The sequence below is a fragment of the Lontra canadensis genome, unplaced genomic scaffold (genome assembly GCF_010015895.1).
Source record: "Lontra canadensis isolate GAN:19392208 unplaced genomic scaffold, GSC_riverotter_1.0 scaffold1, whole genome shotgun sequence".
Taxonomy (NCBI): domain Eukaryota; kingdom Metazoa; phylum Chordata; class Mammalia; order Carnivora; family Mustelidae; genus Lontra; species Lontra canadensis.
This window is the reverse complement of record NW_022630995.1, coordinates 7,164,855-7,176,954: the sequence shown is the minus strand read 5'-3', so window position 1 is coordinate 7,176,954 and position 12,100 is coordinate 7,164,855. Positions and strand designations below refer to the sequence as shown.

General features: G+C 37.7%; 1 protein-coding gene across 2 annotated transcripts in view; it reads right to left on the bottom strand.

Annotated features, from left to right (window-relative positions):
- Positions 1-1,668: 1,668 nt before the first annotated feature.
- Positions 1,669-12,100, bottom strand: part of CDKL2 (cyclin dependent kinase like 2) — a 53,075-nt gene continuing 42,643 nt past the window's right edge. For both annotated transcript variants that reach the window (XM_032839032.1, XM_032838951.1), the window contains exons 11-14: positions 10,127-10,250; positions 9,776-9,882; positions 4,070-4,158; positions 1,669-2,560 (exon numbers count right to left, since the gene is read on the bottom strand). In XM_032839032.1, coding sequence (XP_032694923.1) covers positions 4,093-4,158; positions 9,776-9,882; positions 10,127-10,250 — 297 coding nt within the window. In that variant the 3' untranslated portion in view covers positions 1,669-2,560; positions 4,070-4,092. The remainder of the gene's footprint in view (positions 2,561-4,069; positions 4,159-9,775; positions 9,883-10,126; positions 10,251-12,100) is intronic.

The window sequence follows — 12,100 nt, the reverse complement described above, 5'->3', positions numbered from 1 at the left end:
CTAGAGAGCAGCATTAGCTACGTGAAATAAACCAGTCAGAGAAAGACAAATATCGTATGATTTCCCTCACGGGGAATTTGAGAAACAAAACAAACAAACAAAAGGGGAAAAAAGACAAACCAAAAAACAGACCCTTAAATAGGGAAGAAATAGAGGGTTACCAGAGCGGGGGTAGGTGGCGGGATGGGTGAAACAGGTGACCGGGATTAAGAGTGCACTTACCTTGATGAGCACTGAGTAATGTACAGAATTGCTGAATCACTATAGTGTACACCTGAAACTAACATAGCTCTATGTTAACTATGCCGGAATTAAAATAAAAACCCAATTAAAAAAAAGACAACTTGCCCCCCCTGTATCCAAGTTTCAAAAAAAGAATTAACAGATTATTTCAAATTTATTTGTTAAATTCCATACAATGTTGTATACATTATCTGTATTCTCTTAAATAAATGCAAATAAAATCATCTATGGAGCTCAGTAAGATATAATATTTATTAATTGTAAAACATACATCCAACAGCAAGCCCATTTCCCCCGCCAGGACATACACATATTTCCGATTATGTTTAGTCATATCCTTGTAAGGAGAACAGAGTAATCTTAAAGAATTATTTTTGGTTCAGAATCTATAGCCCCAGTTTGCAAAAATCTTCTTTTTCAAGTTGTTCCGCCCAGGTTCTAACCAGATATGACCCTTAGAGTAAATTAGAGTAAATTATATTTAGTCCCTTAATTCTAAAGTTCACACAGTGTTTTAATAGGCGAAAGATACCAAAAGCAAATACAGATAACTGATCCTAGATCCTCAGACATTGAGGTGATATGTACACACTGTCTTTAAATAAAAATTACATCAAAATAAGTTGGAAAGCCACTTGGCTTTTAAGTATTGTCTGCTTCCCACACTGTACAGTCTGTTGGCAATACTTTTTAAAGTAAAAATAAAACAATATCTCGATGTGAAGGTTATTAATTCCTACACATTAATTTTGTCTAGCATGTTAGTCATACCAATTTAGTCAAACACCTGGTCAGAGTTTAAAAATAGAGCTTCAAAATCAAGACAGAATTTTAACTGAACCACCTATAGACTTCTACATAGGAACCCCTCAATTTGTCTCTTCCTGAATGTCCTGCTTTTTTGAGGACCAAGTATCTAAATTCAGAATTTCAATATTAAGCTCCACAGAGTAATAAAGAAAAGTGCTAGTTAAATTCTTGGGCCAAGTTCTAGTCAGTGTGTTTTGGAAAAAAAAACATGTTGTTAACCGGTTAAGGCCAAGAAAAACACACAAGTTCTGGTCCCCCTAATGATTCTCTAAAACAATAAATGCAGAGTATGACCAGCAAACTGGAAACCAAAAACCTAGAGTCAAACTGGCTTCAGCTTCCCACCTGGAAGCCATGGGCTGGGGCACGAGGAAAGATGTGAGGTCTGTAGGTAGATAGTTTTGCCTATTGGTGAAGAACTTTTGGGAAGGTCTAAGTGTTTGAGGAAATGAGAAGACAGGAACATCTCGGGGTTCTGTCTGCTATCACCTTCAAACTATCAGTGGACAGGAGAGAGGTCCATAATAATGGATGTTCCTTCCCAAAGCCTCTATGCTGGGGGTGGGGGGTAGATCAACAGTAACTGGCCAAGAGAGAAGTGGCCCATCTCCTAATTTTGCACGCATATACTTCCTTTCTCAATGACGTGCACAGTCCTCAACTTGAAGGTATACCTACAAAATTCTCCTTCACCGTTCTTTCTTCAGTCCTGTTCCTGCACACAGGAACCCTGGCACCACAGTCTTAAAATACAGAGGATTATCTAAAGTCAGGTCATACTAAATCATTAGACATAAAAAGTTTCCTTGAGACATTTGCAGTAGTGTTGTTCTTAAAAGATCAGCAGAGAGGCCAGATTCCCATAACATAATGATCAAACATCAACAATAATCACAGAAACCAAAGACAGACGCCTATCCACAGAGAGCAATTACATATCTCCTTAAAGCCTAGAAACAAGCAAGCTTTTTAAATGTGTATTTACAGTTAAATTAGGGTAAAGGAAACATTTTCTTTTACGGATCCTAATTTTTTCATTTCTTCAACTGATCCTAGTTTTTAATCACTTACCTCCACCAAACCCATTCCTAAATAAATGTACACATTTATATAGATAACACAGAAAGTTCATATAACATGACCATTATAATGATTCTTTCTCTCTTTTTAAACTTTTTTTTTTTTTTTACTCTTGGGTAATTTTAAATGCACAATTTACTAACAGTAAATACACATTCATGTAACAAGAACCATATCACTATTCTTCCATTGGATATATCCTGAAATAGCAACAGAGACCTTGAAAGGTGACAGGATAGCAGTCAGGGAGGCACACTTATTCAATCTTCCTTGGAAACACTTGGAAGTCTTTTTTCTTTTCTTCTGCAAGGCCTTTCTCAGAAAATGCAGGCAGTTTAGAAGTAAAGGACAAAACCACGAATCTCTCTTTGTAGGATATCAGCACTTCTGTTGCAAGAGGATGTCATCTCAAGGGCTAGAGCAGCATCTAAAATCACAGGGGAACATATGCCCAATGGTTTACATAAGATCCTTCTAGAAATACATTTCTATCTCACTTGCTTTCTTACATTGAAGATATTTATAATATTGTATTACACACTCTAAGAAAACTTTAGACTAAACCATATATATCAAAAACAAGATTTTAAAGACATTCCTTAGGATAATTAGCAATCAAAACTGTCATGTATAGCATATCATCTCCTTGTCTGTAAATAATGACTGGTTTTGACGAAACAGATCCAAGTTTCATAGAGGCTACAGTTCATACAGTATGTGTAATGAGTGCATTGCCAAGACTTCTCCCAGAGCCTTGGAAGGGACCCATATCAGTGAGGAATTAAGACTTGTTCACTTCGTAGTAAATTCACATATGATGGCACAGACATTCAAAATGCTTTGTGGAGGTTAATAGATTAATGACAACAACATATTTATAAGAAGGTGGGATTTTATTATCATCACATTTTATAGCTAATAAGATACTAAACATTGGATGACTTGTCGCATAGTGAATTAGCACTCAAAAGGTCTGATTTTGGGGCACCTGGGTGGCTCAGTGGGTTAACGCCTCTGGCCTTTGGCCCAGGTCGTGATCCTGGAGTCCCGGGATCTCCCCGCATCGGGCTCTCTGCTCAGCAGGGAGCCTGCTTCCCCCCCACTCTCTGCCTGCCTCTCTGCCTACTTGTGATCTCTGTCTGTCAAATAAATAAATAAAATCTTTAAAAAAAAAAAGATCTGATTTTTGTTTTTCATTTTTTTAGTACTAAACAGTTATACTTAAAGGAGGGAAATCCTGTTACCATTTAAAATTGACTTTTGATTTTCCAAGTCATTGTTGATGCCTAATCACTTATTATTAATCTATCCTGCTTTCTTATAAAAAAAAATGTGTGACATGTATTTATCCTGTGAATAGGTCCACAGTGAGGTAGGAAGAAGGTGCTCCAGGGGCCCTGTTTTCTCTGCAGTGACACGTGGTTCAGGCCTGGAGCTTGCAAGGCTCTTTTTCCTGTGGTATAGTAGCAGGACAATGTAAAGTCCAGTAGAAGCAAAAAATAAAAATAAGTAAATAAATACATAAATGGGAAGCAATCATCTGGTATAGTGCTGACCCTTCTTTATAGGGAAGAAGATTACCAAGCAATCATTTTGTCTTTCTTGCTTTAAAAAGCCCAAAGGGACAAATGACTGAGAAGGGAGATAAGTATATATCCTTCCACAGCACTCGTCATCGTAAATTCGCATTACTGGAGCCAATAAAATACAGGAGATTAGTTTCAGAGCAAGAGATGTAAGCTCTATGAAAAGGGATTTCACCCCAGAAACAAATGTCACTTCTGTATTTTTAAGTGACACAACCCTTTCTCCATCAGGAGTTCTCATGGTATCAATCACTGGAGATTACTTTAGCTGCAGTATCTGAACTTCAGCAAGCTACAGAATATTTCTCATGGGAGGACACTTTGCTTTAAGTATGAAACACCTGACATACCCAGTTCAGAACCAAAACAGCTCTCAGTGCTGGTGTTCCATTCGAGGCAAATCAGCCGCCAAGTCATCTGACGGGGGAGATCCTGATACCTATAAGTGAATAATCAAGCATTACAGTGTCTCAATAGTTGTAGAAGTCCCACTCCTCCCAAAATCCCAATTCTTGTTCCTCAAATACCAGATGCTTAGAATTAACTATTCATTGTTCCAGCTGCTGCCACAGAAAAGGCTGACAAAGTAAAGACATGTCATTCTTCGACCTCTTTGTTGATAAGTAAGTTAAAAGAGACTTCTGATGTGCGGAGGTAGTACAAACCCACTATAACCCATCTCTCCTACTTATTATCAAACCAATAAAACCCTTTAGGAAAAATATAAAAAAAACAACTGAAGATTAAGCAGAGGAGTCAAAAGTTGGCAATGTGGTCATTCACATGGACGTGGCTTCCCAATTTAGTTTTTTATTTCTGTGCCTCTGTCCAAAAGGCAGGCCCTAATCTCAGAGTAATGAAGTAGTACAAGAGGCCAAAAGTCTGAAAGAAACTCCCTTGTTGGGGTGCCTGGGTGGCTCAGTGGATTAAACCCTCTGCCTTCGGCTCAGGTCATGATCTCAGGGTCCTGGGATCAAGCCCCGCATTGGGCTCTCTGTTCAGCAGGGAGCCTGCTTCCCCCTCTCTCTCTACCTGCCTCTCTGCCTACTTGTGATCTCTCTGTCAAATAAATAAATAAAATCTTTTAAGAAAGAAAGAAAGAAAGAAACAAACAAACAAACAAACAAACTCCCTTGTTATCCCAGAAAAAACGGAAAAAGGGTCCCTGAAGGCCAGCAATTATGTGGGAAGAAGGATGGTCCTGGAGGAAAGAGGGTTAGAGGAGAGGACCGTCTCATTCTGTGTGTGCACCCCAGGAGTCTCAGCTCAGTTCCTGCAGCACACACGGCAGCGCTCCACCAGCACAGCAGAGGCTTGGGAGAACCGAACTGAGATTTGAATTGCCTGTACGAGTCTCTAGCTAACCCCAGAGCCCCGTAAGCACAAGACAGATGCAAACTAGGATATCAAAGACTTAGAGAACTGAGATTTGAAACACTTCTCACAGGGGATAAGGCAGAATGTACAGTGTGAACAAAAGCTGAATGACCGCCTGCTAAAACAAAAATTTCAACATTCTCCAGAGGATTATGAAGGATTAAAACGGGACCCAGAGGCTACACAACATAACATTCACAGTTTCCAAGATACAATCAAGATTTTGGCCATAAAAAGATCTATTGGGACGCCTGGGTGGCTCAGTTGGTTAAGCGTCTGCCCTCGGCTCAGGTCATGATCCCAGGGTCCAGGCCTGCCTCTCCCTTTCCCTCTGGTTGCCACTCCCCTTGCTTGTGCTCTCTCTCTGTCAAATAAATAAATAAAATCTTAAAAAAAAAGATCCAGGAAAGCGTAAGCAATTGTCAAGGGAAAAGAAAATCAACAGATACCAATCCTGAGATGGCCCAGATGTTGGGACTTTATAATCTTAGGGAAGTTATATATGAGGAGTTGTCACTCATCATACCTGCTCTGGAAGAAATGCTAAAGAAAGTTTTTCAAGCTGAAGAAAAATGGTACCAGAAAACAAAACTGTAATCTTTAAGAAAGAAGGTAGGAACAATAGAAATGGTAAGTGGTTAGGTAAATATAGAAGACTACTTTTTTTCCTAAATTGCTTAAAATATTTATGACTATTTAGAGCAAAATGTATGACCTAGTACAGTTTTCAATAAAAGACATACAATTCTAATATAAAGTCTAGGTTGAAGTAAAAGGAAATATGTCTGCAAGTTTTCTACATTTTATAAGTGGTACAATATTTACTCTAAGTACACTGTGAGAGACTAGTTATGTACATTGCAAAACCCAGAGCAATGACTAAAAAAATCATACCAAGAAATATCCCCAAAAAGCCAATATTAAAAATATTCAAATACAAAACAAGACTGGAAAGGGAAAACAAAGGAACAAACAAACAAATAATATAAAGAGCTAGATCTTATATCTATATGAGATATATATTATATATATTATATCTATATAGATCTTTATACCTATATAATATATAGAGCTATATCTAGATATATCAATCATCACATTAAATGTTAATGGCCTAACTATTCACTAGCAGGCAGAACTCTGAAGCTATCACCCTAAGTTTCCTGCCCCTGCTTAGTCAATCAAAGTAATTTAGCTCCACTATGAAGAAGCTTTGCATGTGTAATTAATGTTACTAATCAGCTGACCCTCAGATAGAAAGATTATCCCGGCAGGCTTAATGTAGACCTGGTAAACCATCATGTGCACTCTTAAAAGCAGAAGAGTAAGTCAGAGATGAGGCAGAAGGGGAGGTGAGAGAGGCTCAAAGAGTAAGAACAACTTGACCATTATTGTTAGCTTTGCAGATGGAGAAGTAGGCCGCAAGCCAAGGAATGTGGATAGCCTCCAGAAGCTGACAACAACCCCCAAGGGTCAGCCAGCAAAGAAACAGGGACCTCAGTCCCACAACCTCATGGAACTAAATTCCACCAACAGTCCGAGTGGGCCTAGAAATAGGTTCTCCCCTAGAGCCTCCAGAAAGAAATGCAGCCCTACTGAAATCCTGATTTCGACCTGTGAGACCCAAGGAGAGAAGCAGCTATGCCCAGGCTTCTGACCTATGGAAACTGTGAGATAATAATTATTTTAAGTTGGCAATAGTTTATTAGAATGCATAGAACATGAATACACATTTCAATTAAAAGAACTGAACTGATAGAATGGATACAAAAGAAAGACCCTACCTACAGGAATCACTGTAAATTTTAAAAACAGATTGTACAAAAGTAAAAAGATACACCATGGAAACAAGTAAGTATAAGTAAGCTGGAATGGCTGTCTTACTCTCATATAAAATGAACTTTGTGGCACAGAGCACTACAAGAGGTAAAGAAAGATATTTCATCATGATAAAAGGAACAGTGTATCAGGAAGACAAAAATAATTATAAGTGTGTATGTACCTATAATAGAGATGTAAAATACATGAAACAAAAATAAACAGATATAAGAGAAAAATAAATAATTCCAAAAGATTTTACTGGATTTTTCTATTTAATGTCAATTTGGGGACTATTTTCTACTAATTTAAATGTTATTAAAATAATATGTGATGTTAAGAAAAAAAAAAAAGATTTTGACAGCACTCTTTCAGGAACCGATAGGACCAAACAAACAAAACAATCATGAAGGACACAGAAGATCTGAAGAACACTATCAACTACCTTAATCTAATTTCACATTTAGGGTAGGCTATGTCCAACAACTGAAGAATATATATGTTGTTTTCAAGGAAACAGGTTCATTCACCAAGACAGACCCTATGCTGAGCCATAAAACATACCTCAATGAATCTAAAACAATCAGAATCATACACAGTATCTTCCTTGACCGCATGGAATTAAATGACAAATCAATAATAATAAGATACTAGGGAAACCCTAAGTATCTAACTATAAAACAACACATTTCTAATTGATTCCTGGGTTAAACAAGAAATTACAAGGGAACTAAGAAAATGTTTGGACTGAGTATAATGAAAATACAACATATCAGAATTGGTGGGATGAAGCTTAAACACTGCCTGGAGAAAGAACTGTGTCGCTACATACAGAGAAAAGTATGTAGTGGGTGTAAGGGTGTAGGAAGGGGGCGAGCGGAGACAGATTCCATGGATATGCCATACTTTACTTACAAAAATCTATCTTGCAGACGTTCCACAAGTCTATAAAGATAGGCTTTTATACATGTGAGAATGTTTGTGTTAGGCAAGAAACAAAATACAGTTCAACGTAATGATCCACATCATGAAGACGGCGAGTAGAGTCCCAGCTTCTGCCAGAAAGCCACTTGCTTTCAGACTCCTGTTGTTTCTCTTCCCATTCAGATTTTCCACACACAGATTCATCTTATTTTGGTATTAATTTGTGTTTTTCACTACACCTACTTTCTCGTTTAGTGTATTTTAAATACAACTGGGAAATGAACAAGTAAACGAAGAGTAAAAATGCAGAACCAATTTATAAATATAAGAGGATTGGTTCAAAGGAACAAATAAAAATCTGAAAAATGAAGGCCGCCAAAGCCTTTCTTCCATTTCATGAAACTAGATTTGGTTATGTGACTCCTGAAAAATGGTTTTGAACAATACTACTACTCACAGAGAGCAAGTGAAAAATTCTGCACCTTTAAAATCTACATTCAGGGGCACCTGGGTGGCTCAGTGGGTTAAAGCCTCTGCCTTCGGCTCAGTCATGATCCCAGGGTCCTGGGATGGAGCCCCTCATCGGGCTCTCTGCTCAGCGGGGAGCCTGCTTCCTCCTCTCTCTCTCTCTGCCTGCCTCTCTGCCTACTTGTGATCTCTGTCTGTCAAATAAATAAATAAAATCTTTAAAAAATAAATAAATAAAATCTACATTCAATTTAAGATTAGAAGTATACAAAGAATTTATTTAGACTCTCTAGTTCCTAAAAGTAAAATGTGTGATGGTAATTAATCTTCACACAACAGGAATTTGTTTAGTTTTGATTATCTTGCTGCAGAAATTGTTAGCAGGAGTTAAGGCAAAGTGATAGCAGTCAATAAACCCGTTTCTCGGTATCTGTGGGTAACTGCCACTGTAATTTGTTACCCGCAACAATATTATTCTCTTGTTTGTAGAGCTCTACAAAATCATTGAAGGAGTACTGTTAGAAAAAAGCACCCACACAGATTCAGAGGCAACATACGGGTGCAATCCAGGAAACAGAAATGCTTCAATAATGAGGACGGAGAAATAAATCCCAAAACAAAAGTTGTCCAGCACCAAGGAGAAGTGAGAAATCCTTAAGTGCAATGATACATATCCAAAGTTTATAACTAGTTAGGGTTGGCTCAGGAAATTTAAAAGTTTGCCAGTGTTCTTAATGTGAAAATGAGTGATATGACTGTTGCTGAAGCAGCAGAAATATAACTGTTCTGAAGAATTAAGAGAAATTATAGAAAAATGATTACATATGGAAGAACCAGTCTTTAACATACATGGAGTGGGTTGTCTTGGGCGAAAATGTCAAATAGATGATACATTAAAAAAAAATAAAAACAGGGGTGCCTGGGTGGCTCAGTGGGTTAAAGCCTCTGCCTTCAGCTCAGGTCATGATTCCCAGGGTCCTGGGATCGAGCCCCGCATCAGGCTCTCTGCTCCATGGGGAACCTGCTTCCTCCTCTCTCTCTGCCTGCCTCTCTGCCTACTTGTGATCTCTATCAAATAAATAAACAAAATTAAAAAATAAATAAAAATAAAAATAAAAAAATAAAAATAATTCAAGGAGTGAAATATGGGTTATAACATTTGGGTTAATGCAGTGAAATACTATAAATTACCACAAAAGTTTTATAAAAGCCATAGCTAGGTTGCATACATGGTGTGTGCATTTTTAATCTATAAAAAATTGATGACTGTAAGCTGGAAAATGTCTATAAAAACATATGTGTGATAAAGGTACTGAGAGCAATGAATAGTAAGAAAAAATTTAACAAATAAAATCATACAGATCCCACTAATAAACACACCTAATCCTTAAAAGCGAACTTTTCCTAAGCTACTTTAATAAGGAAGTATGAGACCCAAGTTCTATCCAACCTAGAGGGGATTCCTGTACCTGATGTAATGCGGCACTGGGTGTATGTAAGTCAATAGTGGCCAGAGAAGGAATTCGAGATTCTGAGAGATTCTTGTTCTCTTTCCTTATTAATCTGGAATTTCGAGCTAAATAAAAATAACCATAAACACAGTGAACAAATTAGACATTTTTGTTAGTTATTCCACATTCTGTATCTGTCCCTCAGTATGTACTCAGTGTACATATTTACTTACATAAATCTGTACATATTTACATAAATATGTAAAGTTACTACATTTTTTATTTTTAATATTTTGTTAGTTTATTTAACATATATTTTTAATAATGTATACAAAAAAGGCTGCAAAAGTAAGAGCATTATAAACAAACCTATGCCTTCCAAGGCTCTTAGTTCAGGGAGATGACTGTAGTTTAGTTCAGGCAAACGGACATCTGTCTTGGAGTACTCCCTTCTTTTCTTATTTGCCTGAAGTAGGCTCTTTTCACTAGTGACCTAATATCAGAATGATTAACACAAGTGAATTAGCTTCCAGGTAAGCCTGGCTTGCCCCTTTTGTAACTAATATATTGATATCCTAAACTTTAGGAATTAAAGAATAACACAAAATTTCAGAAGTCCTGCAATGAGCTTTTGAGGTTTTTTATTTGGATGTTTCTGCTCATTCTTTGAGTAAAGTAAGTACTAAGGTCTTGGTTCAAATCAGTTATAAAATAAATATTTAGTTCAAAAAAACTGTAAGTACAAAAAATGAGTTCAGACTACTAGATATACATATTCCAAGAGTGACAAATAAAACACATGGGATGTTTATAATAATACGTTATTCACATCTCAGAATTAGAGCATGAGGCAGGAGAGCAGGATGTGGGTTCTAAACCCAGATGTTGATGAAAGTTAAGGCTTAATTCTGCCTCAATTAATTTTCATCATGAAAAGACTCAAGTGTGTCTTCTCCCCACTGATCTCTACCTCCTCTCTTGAATGCCTCTTAAAAATAAGAATAAACAGAAATAAGATCTAAAATTAACAGCCAGGCCTGATTACGCAACGCCTGAAAGGCGGTGCGATCAATTCCAGCAACATGGGATGGAGCCAGTGACTCTGAAAAGTCCTGCTGATCAAAGTAATCTTCCAAAGCAGACCAAGAATGTAAAACACAAAAATGTCTACAAAGAAATCAGAAGGGTGTGAAAAAGAGAAGTACTATGGTTCTAGAAATCGTGGGCCAAGAATAATGAAAAGAAAAGCAGATGTAATGCCCAAATCATGAGAGATATGAAAAGAAGATTATATTTTTCAGCCTGAGGATAATGAGAAGGGTAGAAGAGGGAAATCTGGGAGAAAAACACTCCTTTGGGAAATCCACATCTCCCATTACCTGGCAGAAAAATTCACTCACATTCCTTAAGCATCTTCTATGTACTAGAGTAGATAAGGGTAGTGGAGTAGAGCTGTAAGGAAATAAACAAAGCACATATTCCTGCCTTGGAAACTTACATACTAGTTGGGGGAGACAGACGATATATAGATAAATGCATATAGAGGCTGTTAGGTGTATGCAATGGAAAAAAAATTAAGCAAGGAGAGAGGATAGAGAGCAACGGGTGACAAAAGGAGTTAGGATATTAGGGAAGCTCTCACAATGAGGCTTCATGTAAGCCAAGGAGGAGAAAAGGCAAATTCTTTGGGTTATCTGGGTAATAATGTTCTAAAGCAGAGGAAATAACAATGTTCTAAAGCAGAGGAAATAACAAGCTCCCAAATGTAGGAGCAGGTCTGGTCATGTTCAAGGAATACAAGGAAATCAGTGGGTTGGAACAGTTTGATCAAGAATGAGAATATCCCGGGGCACCTGGGTGGCTCAGTGGGTTAAAGCCTCTGCCTTTGGCTCAGGTCATGGTCTCAGGGTCCTGGGATCGAGCCCGCATCAGGCTCTCTGCTCAGCGGGGAGCCTGCTTCCTCCTCTCTCTCTGCCTGCCTCTCTGCCTACTTGTGATCTCTGTTTGTCAAATAAATAAATAAAATCTTTATAAAAAAAAAAAAAAGAGGGGGGTGGTTAAAAAAAAAGAATGAGAATAGCCCAGGTAGAATAGAGGGATGGGGAAGTGGGTTGACCAGGGACTTGCAGGCCCTGTCAAGGACTTGGTCTTTACTTAGAGATGACAAGCCAATGGAGGGTTTTGAGTGGAAGAATAATGATGATTTAAGTTAATTTTAAAAAGAGGCATGCTAGCAGTTATGTGAGCATAATAACCCTCCCCTGAATCTTCAGAAGACCTGTGAACCTTGTGCATGCTTCCACTATTATAATCCAACACTGTTTGAATTTGTTGACCCTATAC